Source organism: Balaenoptera borealis (genome assembly GCF_965194805.1).
Source record: "Balaenoptera borealis genome assembly, chromosome: 9".
Lineage (NCBI taxonomy): Eukaryota > Metazoa > Chordata > Mammalia > Artiodactyla > Balaenopteridae > Balaenoptera > Balaenoptera borealis.
The window spans coordinates 21521536-21539159 of record NC_138873.1 but is presented as its reverse complement, the minus strand read 5'-3'; the positions used below and the strand labels follow the sequence as shown (position 1 = coordinate 21539159).

At 39.7% G+C, this 17624-nt stretch overlaps 1 protein-coding gene and 1 long non-coding RNA gene across 8 annotated transcripts in view; one reads left to right on the top strand and one right to left on the bottom strand.

Annotated features, from left to right (window-relative positions):
• The window catches only part of ADAT2 (adenosine deaminase tRNA specific 2), a 112134-nt gene that overhangs the window by 88084 nt on the left and 6426 nt on the right, over nucleotides 1-17624 (bottom strand). For 6 of the 7 annotated variants that reach the window (XR_014248505.1, XR_014248506.1, XR_014248507.1 and 3 more), the window contains exons 2-6: nucleotides 11227-11331; nucleotides 8673-8823; nucleotides 6974-7080; nucleotides 2817-2889; nucleotides 2594-2708 (exon numbers count right to left, since the gene is read on the bottom strand). Coding sequence is in view for 1 of the 7 variants with exons in the window: in XM_082405585.1 (XP_082261711.1) it covers nucleotides 2665-2708; nucleotides 2817-2889; nucleotides 6974-7080; nucleotides 8673-8823; nucleotides 11227-11331 (480 nt within the window). In the remaining 6 variants the exon portion in view is untranslated. Of the gene's footprint in view, nucleotides 1-1976; nucleotides 2709-2816; nucleotides 2890-6973; nucleotides 7081-8672; nucleotides 8824-11226; nucleotides 11332-17624 lie in introns of those variants that run through there. The other variant, XM_082405585.1, reaches the window with a different exon arrangement.
• The window catches only part of LOC309634953, a 738917-nt gene that overhangs the window by 717081 nt on the left and 4212 nt on the right, over nucleotides 1-17624 (top strand). The window lies entirely within an intron of this gene.

Sequence of the window (17624 nt, the reverse complement as noted above, 5' to 3'; positions counted from 1 at the left end):
CACAGACCAGTAAACATTGGGTACTCCAGCAACTTAGATGCAATCGTTTCCCACTAATTTCTCCAAACAAGGCTGTGATTCTAAAACCTCTGTGCATCCCACAACTTGCAGGATTATGTCATACACAAAACAAGCCTCTCAGCTGGTCTCTTTGACACACTCCATCAGTATCAATCACTTGGATTCAATCTTTCTAACTGCAGCATTTCAATATTTTAAGCCACGTCTAAGTAGCTAGAGAATGTGCCACTCAGGAAGCAGGATCACGTCATCATACATCCTCAACTCCTCACCACCACTGCTTAACTGCTGTCAAAATCCCACAGCCTTCACATCTGTGAGCCCACAATGGCCCTGTATCAGTGCTGGAGGTGCTGACCTCCCATCTTCAGTACTCCATCCAAACTGATTGTTCCCCAAAGCAATGGAGGGAACTGTGCCTAAGACCAAAAATTTAGGAGAGACTATTCTATAAGTCGATCACTGGAGAGAGAATCAAAAAAGTAATAACCAGAATTAAAATTTTCAGCCATCCTTAGGAATTTGGAACACTTACCCATTCTCCAAAACACAGCAAGGACAGAACATATGTATAGCGGTAAGTCTTTTCTGTCCTTCCCTCTTTTTAGTTTTATTATTTTCTTGATCCTTTTAGTAGTGACTATCTCTGGGTTAAAATACCCAGGTACTATTTGGCTTTGGCTTTTTATCCCAGATATTCTCCTTATTATTAATTTTTCCCTAAATTTCAATCAATAATTTTATTTAACAAATGTTTACCAAGAACCAACTTGACGTAAGATGCTTGGCTGGACTTAAAGGGTGGTACTCCCCAGAAAAAAGTTCCCAGGGTTTTTATCTACCAATAATCCCCAAGAAAATGACACGAAGACAATAAGTGCAATGAAGTCTGCTTGCAGAAAAGCATAAGCAGAAATGAATCATGACCAATGGCAAAAAGGAATAACCTAGTCAAAGCACTAAAATTTAATGAGATCATTTTTAAAGTAGGTGAAATTGAAGGGAAGGTATATGTAACATTATTATAGATTTAAAATCATGCATATTCTTCTCCATAAAACTTCTCAAATGCAGATAAAAACACACATGTACAAAACCAAGCAATTATAAATCCTCTGAAGCATGTAACTGTGATTAACTGCTACTCTTGGCAATATAAAAATACTTTACCACAATTACATTCCAGCCTATAATGTAATTCAAAACAAACAAGTCAGAGACATCGCTCAAATGGCAGAACCAACAAATACAGATGCTTTGCATCAAGGAAATAAATCCACTGAAGAAATGCAACGGAGGAGCTGCCCTCCAGGGCCTGGAGCTGGGCTTCTGGTGGAACGGCGAGGCCCCCTTCTGGGCAGATGCAGAGCATCCCGGCATGGCTCTGCAAAGCTGCAGTTCATCAGAGGCAACCCCTGCCGCAGTCAGGAAGCATCGATACCTGGGACTTCCTGCTGTGGATACCCTTTGAGGGTTGTGCTCACACTTTCACATTTTAGTTTTGCTTTTTGTTTTGTTTTGTTTTTTGCCGCGCCGCACGGCATGTAGGATCTTAGTTCCCTGACCAGGGAAGGAACCCTTGCCACCTGCAGTGCAAGTGAGGAGTCTTAACCACTGGACCTCCAGGGAAGTCCTTTTACATTTTAGATTTTAAATTCTACATCTGGATTTTTATAAAGAGAAATAACTGTGTTTGATTTCAGATGAAACGAACCATAATTCTGCAACCAGCATTCCCACCACCAAATGGCATGCCCACCCCTTCTACCCTGTTCTGTTTCTTTTTGCCATAATTCTTATCACCCTCTAACATACTGTGTAATCTGTTATGTTCATTATCTGTCTCCTCCTCCTAGAATATGAGCTCCATGAGGGCAGGATTCTTTGTTTTGCTCACTGCTTCAGCGAACAAACAGAGCCTGGCACAGTATAGTTGCTCAATAACAAAGAAGGAGTTGTCCATTTATGCATTTCTTTTACTGTTAAGACTATTCATCTTCAAAGAAGGCATAAATAAGATTTTACAATAGCAGTATGCTGTAATTTTTAAATGATACTTAAGCACTTGTTTTAACAGTATGTATTTTCTCTAAATGCTTTATAAAAGCAAAAATCTGCTCTAAGGACCATAGAATCACGGTCTATATGTATATGATTCATATACAATTTCCAAGGAAGTCACATCCTGCCCCCCACACCCTGGGAGAACATAGTGGCTGCCAAGAATGAAGGGTCCGAGTCTGAAAGGCCAGGCCTGGACCAGGTGTCCACAGGGCACCGTGCTCCATGCAGACACACCAGGTAACTGAGTCCAGATATACACATCCTCTGAAAGTCAGCACTTTCCTGGACCGAGCATAACGATTTTGGCAGGAAGAGCAGGCACTGCTTACTAATTTCTAAAACGTCAATCTTTAATTTTTCCCCTTCTTAAAAATGTTCTTCCAGCTTGTGGAAAATCTAGGAGTTGTTTGCAGTTGTCAGATTTTTTAAAAGTGCTAATTTGTTCCCTTAACAGAGCAAATGATGAAAAACCATTTTCCCATGGATTAAGGACAATATATAAACATACGATTCAACAATGTCAACAGCTTTCTGTCCAAGGATGTCGTCCAGGAGCATGAGTCTTTCATTAGAACAAGTTCAGGATTTCTGACATTCCTTTTTCCGAACCTTTGATTTTGGTGCTGTGAAAAGAATAGAAAAGAAAAAGAGAAAATGAAGAGGTAGGCCCGTGCAGACTCTCTTCGTACTGATTTAAGTGAAGTACATACATACAGTAGCGGAAAACTGACCATTTGGATTTTCTTGTTTGTAGAAGGTCTTTAACATCTCCACCGCTTCCTCAGCCCGATATCCAGGGATGCACTGATGAAACGAGAAAGCTGAGAATGAATGTAGGCCTAGGAAAATGTGTATTGTATCCCACACAAACTGCAATATATACATAATTATGTAAACACATTTCCAATGTTAACACGCCTTGTGGATATTAGTAACATGGGTAAGGAAGCATATTTCCAAAAACAAAAATAGACATATGGTCTCAAACATCTCTCTCAATCAACTAATTATTATTTCTCAATCAACTACTGTGTGATCATAGTACAAATCACTAGCTATGTGATCTTGGGTAAGATACTTAAACTTTCTATGCTTCGGTTCCCTCATATGTAAAATACAGGGAATTATAGCAATTAACCCAAAAGGATTTTGTGAGGATTAAATGAGATTAGATAATACAACCCCTGTTAAATACCTGGCATATCATTAAGTGCTCACTAAGCACTAAGCTATTTTTATCTGCTGTTCTTTACTGGTGGCCCATTAAGTGTTTGATTCTATAGAGCTAGGGTTGGCAGTCCACAGCTAGAAATGGTCAGCTAAGAATGGTTTTTATATTTTTAAAGGGTTAAAAAAATAAATAATATGTGACAGAGATGTAAGTGGCTCACAAAGGCTAAAATATTTACCCTCAGGCTTTTTAAAGAAAAAATCAGTCGATCCTTACCACAAAGGATTTTTTTTCAAGTGTTCAGTTTGTTCTATCTTTGGTAGATTCCTTCAGAGAAGTGATCAACATGTGAAAGAGTAAGAAATTGTAGTAACAGCAGGGGGATGAAACTTAAACTTGCCTTAACGATAGAGAATATTTAAAAAGAGTCAGCAGATCATCTCAGGGGAAGAGTAGGAATAGGCTTAGGTTGTGAGTGAGAAAACCAACTGATGGGGGTGGGGTGATTATTAAGGGAGTACAAGGAAAGAAACTAAAGCAATAAAAACGAAGTCAAAATATATAGGGCTTTGAAGGATTTTGGACTTGTTACGCCGCCCCCTTCGGAGGTGCAAGAAGTGATGCAATGAATGGAGGAGATTCCAGGGAATCTTCCATCTGGAAGCAGTGCCCAGGAGAGGATGGAGCCAGCACTGGGCCGGCGAGTGTGGTCCACTGCTCAAGATGAGCCTCCCTTTCTCTTGTGCTTCAGTTGGCTCCTGCCTGGGCCCACAAAGCCTGCATAAACCTTCCCCAGCAAAACAACCTGCTACAAGTTCGATGTTTTTGGATTCCACATGTAAGGGAGATCATACAGTATTTGTCTTTCTCTGGCTTATTTTGCTTAGCATTAACACCCTTGAGGTCCAGCCATGCTGTTGAAAATGGCAGAATTTCCTTCTTTTTTTATGGCTGAATAATATTCATATATATATATATATATGACCATATATACAATACTTTCTTTATAGAAACAGAGAGTAGAATGGTGATTGACGGGGGCGGAGGGGGTGGGGGAAATGGGGAGACTTTGGTCAAAGGGTACAAGCTGTCAGTTATAAGAAGAATAAGTTCCAGCATGGTGACTATAGAGAACAATACTGTATTGTACGCTTGAAAGTTGCTATGAGAGGGGAGCTTAAGTGTTCTCACCATAACGTAATAACAACAACAACAAAATAGTAGTTATGTGAAGTGAAGGATGTATGAACTAACCTTATTGTGGTATAAACATTTTGCTATATACGTGCATCAAATCATCACACTGTACACCTTATAATCACACAATGCTGTACGTCAATTATATCTCAATAAAGCTGGGGAAAAAAAACCCAGTCATCTTCCTTCTACCCTGTCCCCCACGCAAGCTGATACCCTGCTCCTCCCAGAGAACATTCCGGAATCGTGGCCGTCACTTTTGCGGCTCTCGGTTCCTCCTCAACCTCATCCTCACTGGCTTGTGCTCCCAGGATTGCCCTCTTAGATATCTCAAGGGCCCCTATTGACCAAAACACTGGTCTTTTCACTCTCCTCAACTCTCTGCAGTCGTGGAGACTACTGGCTACGCTTGCTTCTCTTTAGAACCCTCTCCTCCCTTGGCTTCTCAGTACTTCATCTTCTAACCATGTTGGTGAGTACGGCGTTTCCTACACTGTTCAGTGTTCCTGTCCCCCGGGTCCCCCACCTCTCCTCATTGTCTCAGGAGCACCCAGCTGCACAAAGCACTCTCCTCTCAGGTAAAGTCAGAACCTTGGTTTTCCACCTTGGCTGCTCAGTGGAATCACTTGGGAGCTCACTGAAAAAAGTACCAATGCTCCCCCTCCCTCCACGGCTTCCGATTCAGTGGGTCTGGGGTGGGGACCAAGCACAGGCTTGGGTTCAAGCTCTCCAGGTGATTCTAATGTGTACTCAGGGACCAGACCCACTGAGTTACAGGTGGAGAAGGAAACTGCATCCCTCTAAGCTACCAAGGTAATCTTTTCCGGCATCTAGTATAGCTACAAATTTGTGGCTTTAACAAAAAGCACATATTCTTATTAAAATAATTTTTTTACACAAGGCAGGTGAAGTAAATTAATCACCATCTTCTTTGAAAAGAATAGTTCTCTAGGTCTCCTCTATGAACTTTAATGCTGCTTATAATACAGTATTAAAAGAATCTATAATTCTGCAATACAAAAACAGCATCGCACCTCCCACAAATTCCTGCCTCACCCCTACCCACACCCTAAGCCAGCCAAATAAAAGAAGAAAACACAGCATCCAGAACCCTGGGGTATCGATAGTTTCTCTAGAATCTCAAAACACTGTAAAAAAAACCCCATATTTTGGCATCAAATCTGGAGATGTGGCTTCAAACCATGGCCATTCATTTTGATGGGGCCAATCTGGCCAGGTACACACACTGCAAGTGAACTTATTTTTTGGTTCAACCAGATCCTGTTGGACTCTGTGCAGGGACATGCAGGAGAGGACGGTGTGCACTCAATGTCACCGGCATGTTGGTCAAAAATGTTCCCCCGTGTCCGATATCAAATAGCTCATCTTTGTTCTGCCCAGAAGCTTTGAGAAATTCTTTAGATCTTTCTCATAAATGAAGTAGAGTCAGCAATTCACTTGCAAAGAGTTATATAAGCAAAATTTGAGCTACTGATAGAAGCAACTGGAAAAAGCAAATCACTTTGCAGATTTTTTTAATGATCAAGCTAACTGTATTGCTTACTCTCCATCATTCTACTACAATTTCTTTTCTGATGTGATGTTAAAAGTCATCTATTCTCAAAAGTGCAGGAGTTGTTAAGAAAGCCAATGTTCAGCTGGGAAAACTCAAAATAGAATGTTTTCCAAATCTTGTTCTCAGTGGGATTCAGCCAAATTTAGCCCTTCATAGGTATTTAATATTCTCCCAAGAATATCTGAGGTCTTTGTTGTTAACTACCCACCATGTCCAGCAATTTGTTAAGTCCTTTTCTTATTAAAGCATAATACTTTTAGGATTAACCTTACATCTGGAGAAAAAAACAATCAAACCAGTTTATGGAAACTGGTATTTGTCTACAGACCAAATGCTGAAATATAAATTTCTACTGCTCATAGCCTTAAACATAAAAACTTTGGGAGACGTGGCAAGGTTAAAGGGAAAGTAGAATTTCTAAGTGGATTCTTGGGCCTGGGGGAAATTTCAACATTAAAAAGGCAGGAAAAAAAAAAATGAAAACAGGTATTGATTGCTAGACACCAAAAATAGTACAGGGCAATCAAGCAAAACGACTGACTTTGTGCAAAATTATTGTACATTCACTGTAGATAGCATCTACTGTCACAGAGCCTCACACAAACTTCGTACAGCGTAGAGCCAGGCACACGCATGGATGGAGAACGCCCACAGTGGCAGGGTCCTCAAACATAGCTGAAGGCATGGGTGAAGACTGTTAGAGGAAAACTCAGAAGGCTGGGGACTCTCCTTCTGGAGGGATTCTGTCAGTTAAGAGAGCTGAGCACTCACCTGGAAATGATTACCTGTTGTCTTACACTGAGGCATCAATGACCTTGACCAGAGGTCCCAAGAGCCCACCTGGTTCTAGCGTGGCTTCTTGGTGTACTGAGCACACGCTAACTATTTGCAAGCCCATAGTGAGGTCACAGTCATTAGGAAAAAAGTATAACAGTTCATGTTACCTGAAATGGTCTCCCAGTATTCGGTAGATCAGCAGAGGCAATATCTAGAACAGAGCCACAACCACCAAATCGTTCATTCTGACAGCCATAGACAACCAGCGGGATTTCTAAGGAAGAATTAAGGTCCTACAAAGAGTGTGCAGTTCAAGTGCCTATTGTGACAAAACTAGGGTGGGTTTATACCAGCTAGCCTGGAGAGGAAAGCCCATGCTACTCTTAAAAACAATTAAACTGGGACTTCCCTGGTGGTGCAGTGGTTAAGAATCCACCTGCCAATGCAGGGGACATGGGTTCGATCCCTGGTCTGGGAAGATCCCACATGCCGCGGAGCAACTAAGCCCGTGCGCCACAACTACTGAGCCTGCGCTCTAGAGCCCGCGAGCCACAACTACTGAGCCCGCGTGCCACAACTACTGAAGCCCACGCGCCTAGAGCCCATGCTCCACAACGAGAAGCCACCGCAATGAGAAGCCCGCTCACCACAACGAAGAATAGCCCCCGCTCGCCACAACTAGAGAAAGCCTGCATGCAGCAGCAAACCCCAACGCAGCCAAAAAATAAATTATCAAAAAAATAGCCACACTTATTAAAAAAAAATTAAACTTAGGCTTCGTCTTAAAAATCCAGTTACACAATCCAGTTACACAAAAGAAAGAGATTTAAAGAATATAGAAACTAATGTGTCACAACTGCAAACCTAATGAAAACTGACTGTGTAGCTGCTGAATGCTCAGAGCTCAGTGCTCTCTCTGATCTTTCCTAGATGATTTTTTGGACTCATTAGAGAATTGGAGCCAGAAAGGAGGCAGGAATTTAATTCAGGGATTTTCACCTCATAAAAATAATAGATTTTTCCCTGTTCTTTCCTCAAACAAATACAACCTGTGACCTAGTACAAACCAGACTAAAGCAGAGCCACTCTGTAAGGCAGGATGGGCAGAGAGCTTATAAAGTGGAAATTGTACATATTTTCATACTCAAAACCCTCTCTATTATTTTTAAAGTGATTAAATGATTCACACACACAGCAAAATAAGTACATAAAAATATGCAAGTATGAAATTGAGTTGTTGAATTATCAAATAATTTTTTAAAATATCTTTAGAGGTTAACTCGCTGTATTCAGTATTTGTATCGCTTATTATGTGAAAGAATTCAAAGAGCTGTAACTTTATCAATTTCCCATTTATTTACAATTATAGTATCATAAATGATTTTTTACTTTGTATTTACTTCTGACTTAAAATTTTTCAAGCCTCCTATGTAATAGGTATTCATGGCAAAAATAAACAATAAAAACATATTAACAGAGAAAGAAAAATTTTAAATCACCTATAATCTCTTCACTAAAGGCAAAACAGATGCATAGTCTTCAGATCTTTTCCTATGCACGCTGTTTTATAACCTAATTTATGGTTTACCTTTACACGACAGTTTGTCATGTGTTTCTTGCTCTAGCTTACTTAATAGTTATATGTTTATTGATATTAAAAATGAGGTAATTTTATTATTCAAAAATCTTTCCTAAAAATTTTTTGGCCAAGGGATACTGTATTTTATAATGTGCACCTCCTATAATTTGTTTCATAAGTCTCTGTTTTCATGTAGTAGAAATGGGTTATGTTTCTACTATAATGTTTGGCCATTTTCTAGTTCACAGGAAGAGTACGAGACATTAACCTGTGAAGTCAAAGGATACTCATCAGGCGGAGAGCGGCTGCGCACATGATACACGGCTCCACGGTGACGTACAGTACCGTGTGTTCAAACACCTCCGAAGGACTCTTGCCATGTCGACGACACCAATCTAGGGCCTGGTCGATGGCCACCATTTCTGCATGTCGAGTAGCCTGAAAGAAGAGGTGCTTGCATTGACCTTGTTGGCTACATGTAACTGAATTTTACAAATATTCAAAAGTAAATATGAAAAATAGGCCTATCATTTCTGCCAGCGTTTTAGCGAATAAAGGTTTCAGGACACCCTTAGCAGTTGACAGTGTATTTCCTAGTTCAAGTACCATAACCTCACCAACAAAAGACACCTAATCTGAGATGCCACACGAATTATGCTCTATTTTTAGTTAAGTACCTAAGTACTTTAGGGGACACTCTTTCAATTAAAATGCCATAGAGAGATAAGTCTCAAAAAAAAAAAAAAAGATGTGTCTATGGTTCCTGAATATTTCAGGGGACACTTGAAATTTTCCTAAGCATATGTTCCAGTTACGAGTATGTTTTCAAGGCGGTCACTGACCTCACTCTAAGCAAATCTATATTTAGAATGTCATCACTGGAATGTCATCCCTTGTATTTTCTTTGGGATGAGATTTTATATACTGGCAGACTCTAGAGAGAAGCAGAGATTTGGTATCAGTCTCAGATACCTCATGGGAGTAGTTGAGTAGAGGAGAAATCACATAGTCTGGAATCAACCACACTTCAATCTGAATCCTGACTGTGACGTTACTGATTATACAGCTCTGGGCAAGTTACATAGCTTCTCCAAGCCTTGGTTTCCCCAATGTAATACTGGATATACTGGTATCTACAACTCATAAAGCGATCTGAATTATATGAAGCACAATGACGCATAACGTGATATATGCACTCTGTTATGTGATAATTATTTATAATATTCATGATAATCATGTTTATCAATAAACTTACACGGAGTGTCAACTATGTATAAGCCACTGTGCTAAACTCTTTGTGGGAAAAAAAGTCTCTGTCCTCAACGAGCATAAAATTTGATGGGACAAACAGAAAGGTGTTCATTTACCTGTGACATAGGGCAGGGTGGAAAGTGCTGGCACAGTGGCCAAGCTGCCATGGAAACCAGAGGCAGATGGGAGCATTGCTGGCCCAGAATTAATATAAACTCAGAGCTGGAAGGTGCTTTAGCAAAGAGGTTCCCATACATGACTGCATACCAGAACCAACTAGGGAGCTTAAAAAAGAAAAGTTTCCCCAACTCGGGTGCTTTTTAAAAATCAGATTCAGAACTACTGAATCAAATGTCCCCATAGTTCTCAAGAAATAATCGTTGACCTAAATCATCTCAATCAACTCTCTTACTGCTGAAGAACCAGAAGCTAAGCTACATTAGGAGCTACTAAAGACACACAGCTGGGAGAGGTGATGGTGGTCGTGACAGAGGGTGATGGTATCAGAGCCAAAAGTAGGATTCGGGTCTCCTCATTTGGGGTCAAGAGTCTTTCTATACTGTGATTATAGGGTAATCTTCTATAGAGCATAGAAAACTAAAAATAAATCCAGGTTAATTTCAAGGTGTGGAAGAAACCCAGGTCACTGGGGTTTAGATGGATGTTGCTACGACATTCAATGATCTCACATTAAAGATATTGTACTGAACTACAAAATACACATAGGGAGATATGACAATTATTTAAAACACAAAATTCCACTCCTGCATAAGTATCTGTATATTCACTAATTGCTGTATTATGGTTTATTACTTATCTCATAAGCATTTTGATATCCACATAACAATTGCTTCGTGAATCTGGGTTCCTATTTTGCTTGTGTTTCACTAAATCTGAGTTTTCTTTTTGATAGATGTGATGGACGAACTTTAAAGTCCTCACAGCACCAGTTCCAACACCAGCTTGTTCTCTGGCTCCCAAGTAAGATCAAGGTCTGTGTGAGGGGTATTAAAGTTATAAGCTATCCTTAGGTGCACCTAGCACTTTTTATAATCCTAAAACTTGATACTTCATTTATACTCACTGTGACACACTGTTGTGATACCATGTTCAGGAAGTGTTGCCTTAATTCATGAACTTCTCAACCTAACCACAATAAATTAAAGTCACACAAGCTTTTAAAGTGTACCTGTAGACAGAGACAGCAGGTGGTGGAGACTGTTTTTCACTGAATTATCTGATTTAGGAATAGCTTCCTTTATACAATCTTTTTATACCTCCATAGCTATCAACTGAGGGTGACTTTTTAATTTTCCAGGAAGAATACATTATTTAAAGGTACTAACGGATACGATATGAATTAAATTGATGTGTTTTATAAAGTAGAATTTTCATTAAAAAAATCAACATGTATCACTTTTATAATCAGAAAAAAAGGGCATTCAAAACAAGAGATGTTTAGGGAACCCATCCTTCCATTGATACTCACGGGACTCTACACAGACTCATCTTCTAGTCAACTACGATAAATTCATTCCACACCTACCATCACTTCCATATGTCTGCAATTATACTATTCAACTCACATACATTTTTGGTTTGATTAACTTCATTTCTTCCCTTCCCTACAACTTCATTGTTGTAGACCAAAAGGCAGCCAACAGGAACCTCAATATTTTCTAGGGCTTCTTTGGCCTGAAAGACAAAATGGAAAATCTAAGAGGTAATGTTTAAAACATGAAAAGATGGCAGGAGAGAAAAGATGCAGCCTGAGCAGTACACACATGTACAAACACCAGAACAAAGAAATGCAGGTCAGCTTTCCCTTTTCTCAAACATACTTTAGTATTTAGTGCCTTTGTTCTCTGTCGTATCCATATTAAGGAGACTCAGGAACAAATCCCCTTCATGGGTCCTGAGCCCTCTGACTTTTTTCTTCCCATTGGAAGCAGAAGTAATCAAAAGACTGCTATTGGCTCTTTTTTTTTAATTGCCAGGGTCTATGCACCTTTTCTGAGATAGTGTATATATCTGCAAAGAGGTAGAAGAATAAGTAACATTTATAAATCTTTTGTTAAAATTCTTTCCTTGTTGAAATTCTACTTGTTTTTTTTGTTTCTTTAAAAATTAAAGAAAATATCCTCTAGAGTTCCAACAGCATAAAGGTGACCAGACTGGATATCTCCCTGTGCCCACAATTTCTGCTCGAAGTGAGACAATAAAAGTTTAGGAGCACTCTACACAAAGAAATAGCATAACCACTTTGGAAAACATTTTGGAAGTTTCTTTAAGAAGTAAACATACATATAGCCTGTGAACATATAGCCTATTCTACTCCTAAGTATTTATTTAAGAGAAGGGAATATACGTCCACCAAAAAACCTTGTAAAAGAATGTTCGTAACAGCTTGATTCATAATAGCCAAACTCTGGAAATAGCACAGGTGTCCATCAACAAAAGAATGAATAAACAAACTGGCATATGCACACAATGGAATACTATTCAGCAATAAAAAGAAACAAACTACTGATACACACACCAACATGGATGAATCTCAGACGTGTTAAGGTAAAAGAAGTCAAACACAAATCACGTGAAGTACTAGAACAGACTAAACTACGATGAAAGAAATTGGAACGGTGGTTGCTTCATGAAAGGGGATGTGTAGATTGGAAAGGGACACAAGGAAATTTTCTGTGGTGGTGAAAACTTTATCTTGATAAGGATGTGGCTTACACAGATGTCTGCATCACTCAAAACTGAATGAACAATACATTTAAGACCTGTGCATCTCACTGTATGTGAAGTACACCTCAACTGAAAAACACAAATGAGAAAAATAAGTTTAGGCATAGTTCCATCACCACCCCAGAAATGGCAAACCAATTATTATATTTGCAAAGTTTCCCCTCTATCAGAGGCTGTCCATTTTTCTTCTAGCGCTATGGCTGAGGGAACCCCAGCAGCTCCGGGGCCCAGGACAGCTAAGGAATACTTCTTCAGGCAGAGAGCAAAAACAGGCAGGTTACCTCTGGGATGCCCTGATATCACAGGTGAGAGAGAACTTTAAACGGGTGCAACCCTTGGACTACTATACAATCACTGCCACCTCACTACAGTTAAAAAACCCAAATACAGCTGTTTCTAGAAAGGCACAGCATTTCCTACTTTGGCAGGCTGGAAGACCCTTTGCAAGACAAGACTCCCATTTAAGTGGAGGTATTTTCACACACCATAGGGCACATAAAGTGCCAAGTTGAAGACTTAGCGGAAAACAGTGTGTTCTATCTCCTGCACTAGCCTCTTGCTCCCAGCTACACTATTTATAGTAGCAATAACGTCCTATCATAATGCCAGCATGGGTTCCTTAGCTGCTTCAAGCGTGCTCAACTGCAACTTATCATTTGGCCAAAAGCGCTGAAAGGAGAGGCACATGGTGGGAGCATTTTGTACTTCTCTCCCATCTGGAGTGGTGGGATAGAGCTGGGGCATGGAGAGGTGTAAACAGACAGTATCTGAAACAATAAGACCGCATTCTTCAGAATTGTGTCATGAACTACCCACAGGCTAGTGCTGTCCCAGTTCTGTAAAAACAGTTAAAGCATACCCAGTTAATGCAAAGTTTGAAAGACTGAAGAGTTCCAAGGTTTGGTGATTATATACAAATAAATATACAAATGCACCACAGGCTACTATAGAAAGGAAAGCCAGGAGGAGGACTGACAGCTGGGGAGGGTGGAGACTAAGTACTGGTGCAGTTAAGGCAATCATCGCACAAAGAATGAAATTTAAAGTAAGCTTAAATCACCATTCTGACTTAACTACACCAGTTTTTGAACTTTATATAAATGGACTCACGGCGTAGGTATTTTGTTTCTAGCTGCTTTTGTTTCACATACGTTTTTGAGTTGCATCCATGTTCATTCCTGTAACTGTCGTTCACTTTCATTGCCCTATAATATTACTTTGTATGTATATACCACAGTTTATTTATACAATCTGTTGATAGATGTTTGGGTTGTTTCCACTTCATGATTATTACTAATAATGCTGTATGAACATGTTTATACCTGTCTCTTCAGGTACTATTAATTTCTGTTGAGTATATACCTAACAGTAAATTTACTGGGTTAGAGGCTATGTGTGTGTTTGCCTTTAGTACAATAGATACTGCCAGCTTCCCAAAGTGGTTGGAATAATTTACATTCCCATGAACAGTGTGTGAGAGTTCCCGTTGCTCTACATCCTCACTGACAACTGGAATTGCTAATATTATTTATTTTGGATATTCTGATGGATATGAGGTAGTGTTTGTGGTTTTAATTTTCATTTCCCTGGTGAGTTAAGAGGTTTACCATTTTTTTGTAAGCTTATTGACATTTGGATATCTCTTGTGAAGTTCCTGTTCAAATATTTTGATCAGTTTTGCTTTGTGTTGTTTGTCTTCACAAAAATAAAAAATTAATTGAAGGAAAATAAAATAAAATAAGCTTAGGATGACACATAACCTGGGGTACACAAGAGAGACAAATCATTTTTTCATCCATCAAGTATTTGTTGAGCATCTTGAGACAGGAAAGTTACCCTGGGTTATTCAGGTGGCCCTAAATGCAATCATAAGTGTCCTTATGAGAGAGGCAGAGAGAAATTTGACACATAAAGTATAAAGCACTGTGATGATGGAAGCAGAGACAGAGAGTTGAAGATGCTATGCTATTGACTTTGAAGATGGCGGAAGGGGCCAAGAACCAAGCAAGGAATGTCGCTCCAGAAGCTGCAAAAGGCAAGGAGACATATTCTCCTCTAGAGTCTCCAGAGGGCGCACAGCCCCACTGACAATTGGTTTTGGCACAGTGAAACTCAGTGTGGACTCTGGGCCTCCAGAACCATAAGAGAATAAACTTGTGTTGTTTTTAGCTATCAAGTGTACAGTAATTTGTTACAGCACCCATAGGAAACTAATACACCCTGTTAAGAGGAAGAAAAGATAAGCTAAAACTGGAAGAAAATATTTACAAACCACATTTTCAACAAAAGTCTAGATCTGGACTATGTAAAGAATGCTCAAAATTCAACAGTTAAAAAAAACTGTTAGAAAATGGGCAACAGATATTTAAAGACATTTTATCAAAGAGGGCGTACAGATGGCAAATAAGCACATGAAAAGATGGTCACAACATCAGCCATTAGGGAATGCAAATTAAAACCACAGTGAGATTATCACTACACATTTACCAGAATGGCTAAAATAAAAAGTATCAACGCCAAATACCAGCAAGGCAGAGAAACAGGATCGCTCATATATTGCCAGTAGGAATGTAAAATGGTACAGCCACCCTGGGAGACTGTTCGGTAGTTCCTTAAAAAGCTAAACGTGCACTTAACATATGACCCAACAATTGCACTCCTGGGCATTTATTTACCCAGGGAAATGAAACCTTATGTTCATATAATACACAATTTTGTATACAGACATGAATGTTCATAGGAGTTTTATTCATAATAGCCAAAAACTGGAAATGACTCAAATGTCCTTCAAAGGGTGACTGGTTAGACAAAGTGTGCTACATCTATCCATGGAAAACTACACAGCAATAAAAAGGAATCAACTATTAATTGACTCAAAACTTGGATGGATCTCAAGGAAATTATGTTGAATGGAAAAAAAAAATCCCCAAAGGTGACATATTCATGTATAAAACATTCTTGAATGACAAAACCACAGGTATGGAGAACAGATTAATGACTGCCGGGGTTTAGGGTTTGGGAGGGATGGTGGCTATAAAGAGGTAGCATGAGGAAGCCTTGTGGTGATGGAGCCGTTCTGGTGGTGATTACACAAAACTAAACAGGTGACAAAATTGCATAGAAGTACACAGACACACAGACACACGCACATACACAAACAGTTTAAGGTTAGCACATGAAGGTGATGAAATCTGAACAAGCCCTGCAGACTGGGTCAATGCCACTTTCCTGGCTCTAATATTTCACTACAGTTACGGAAGATGTTACCATTGGAGGGAACTGCCTGAAGGGTATGTGGGCCTTCTCTGTATACTCTGTGTATTCATTCCTATGAATCTGTAATTATTTCAAATTGAAACATTAAAAAAAATAAAGGTGGAATAAACAGAGAAGGCTCTTACAATGGCGATTAAAAGAGGTGCCTACTGAGGTAGGAGGAAAACCAGGAGTGTCTGGTGTTATGGAAAATCCAAGGAAAAAACTAGGCCAAGAAAGAAGGGTCAATTTGGGCGGAATGGAGGGAATGAAACCAGTGACCTGAAGAGTGACTTATCTATAAGTTACATTTCTAGTTTCTATTACAACAGACTGTTATGTCTACATCTCAAGTGTTCTGATTCTGAGCTTGCAAATAATAAGAGCTTAGAGCTCACTGAAAAACTTACCTTGATCCAGGACTATTTTAAGCACTGTATTAATTCATTTAGTTTATAACCCTATGAGACCGGTTCCGTGAGCTTCCCCATTTTACAGATGAGGAGACGGAGCCATGGGAAGGTTATGGAATTAGCCCCTGTAAGAGGCTAGGACTAGAGCCCAGGCAATCTGGCTCCATCCACTCACTTGTTCGACAAGTCTTTGTGGAGCACCTACCAGATGTCAGGTTCCTGGGCTCTCTGCCATGGCTCTGTCTCTAATTTCTACTGTAGTCACCGCTGATCAGCTACTTTATCAGTGTTTGGGTTCTTAGTAGGTCTAGTTCAAGGGACAAATGGAGAGGGGACATTTAGCAAGAGAGTGAGGCATAGAAAGTTTAAAGATTAAAAAAAAACTGCAAGAGTAAACAAATGGGGAGCCATGTGACAAGGACTTTCTGTAAAACTAACTCCTGAAGGATTCTATGTGAGGCTATGTGGCCATTTCAAACGTGCACAAGAGAATCCAAGAGCAAGAGGAGAGTCAGCTCTACCCACCACCAGAGCCTCCCATCAAGCCTCTTAGATAGCCTCAAACACCAGAGGGCAGACAGCAGAAGCAAGAAAAACTACAATCCTGCAGCCTGTGGACCAAAAACCACAGTTACAGAAAGATAGACAAGATGAAAAGGCAGAGGGCTATGTACCAGATGAAGGAACAAGAAAAAACCCCAGAAAAACAACTAAATGAAGTGGAGATAGGCAACCTTCCAGAAAAAGAATTCAGCATAACGATAGTGAAGATGATCCAGGACCTTGGAATAAGAATGGAGGCAAAGATTGAGAAGATGCAAGAAATGATTAACAAAGACCTAGAAGAATTAAAGAACAAACAAACAGAGATGACCAATACAATAACTGAAATGAAAACTACACTAGAAGGAATCAATAGCAGAATAACTGAGGCAGAAGAACGGATAAGTGACCTGGAAGACAGAATGGTGGAATTCACTGCTGCGGAACAGACTAAAGAAAAAAGAATGAAAAGAAATGAAGACAGCTTAAGAGACCTCTGGGACAACATTAAACGCAACAACATTCGCATTATAGGGGTCCCAGAAGGTGAAGAGAGAGAGAAAGGACCAGAGAAAATATTTGAAGAGATTATAGTCGAAAACTTCCCTAACATGGGAAAGGAAATAGCCACCCAAGTCCAGGAAGCGCAGAGAGTCCCATACAGGATAAACCCAAGGAGAAACACGCTGAGACACATAGTAATCAAAGTGGCAAAAATTAAAGACAAAGAAAAATTATTGAAAGCAGCAAGGGAAAAACGACAAATAACATACAAGGGAACTCCCATAAGGTTAACAGCTGATTTCTCAGCAGAAACTCTGCAAGCCAGAAGGGAGTGGCATGATATACTTAAAGTGATGAAAGGGAAGAACCTACAACCAAGATTACTCTACCCGGCAAGGATCTCATTTAGATTTGATGGAGAAATCAAAACTTTGCAGACAAGCAAAAGCTAAGAGAATTCAGCACCACCAAACCAGCTCTACAACAAATGCTAAAGGAACTTCTCTAAGTGGGAAACACAAGAGA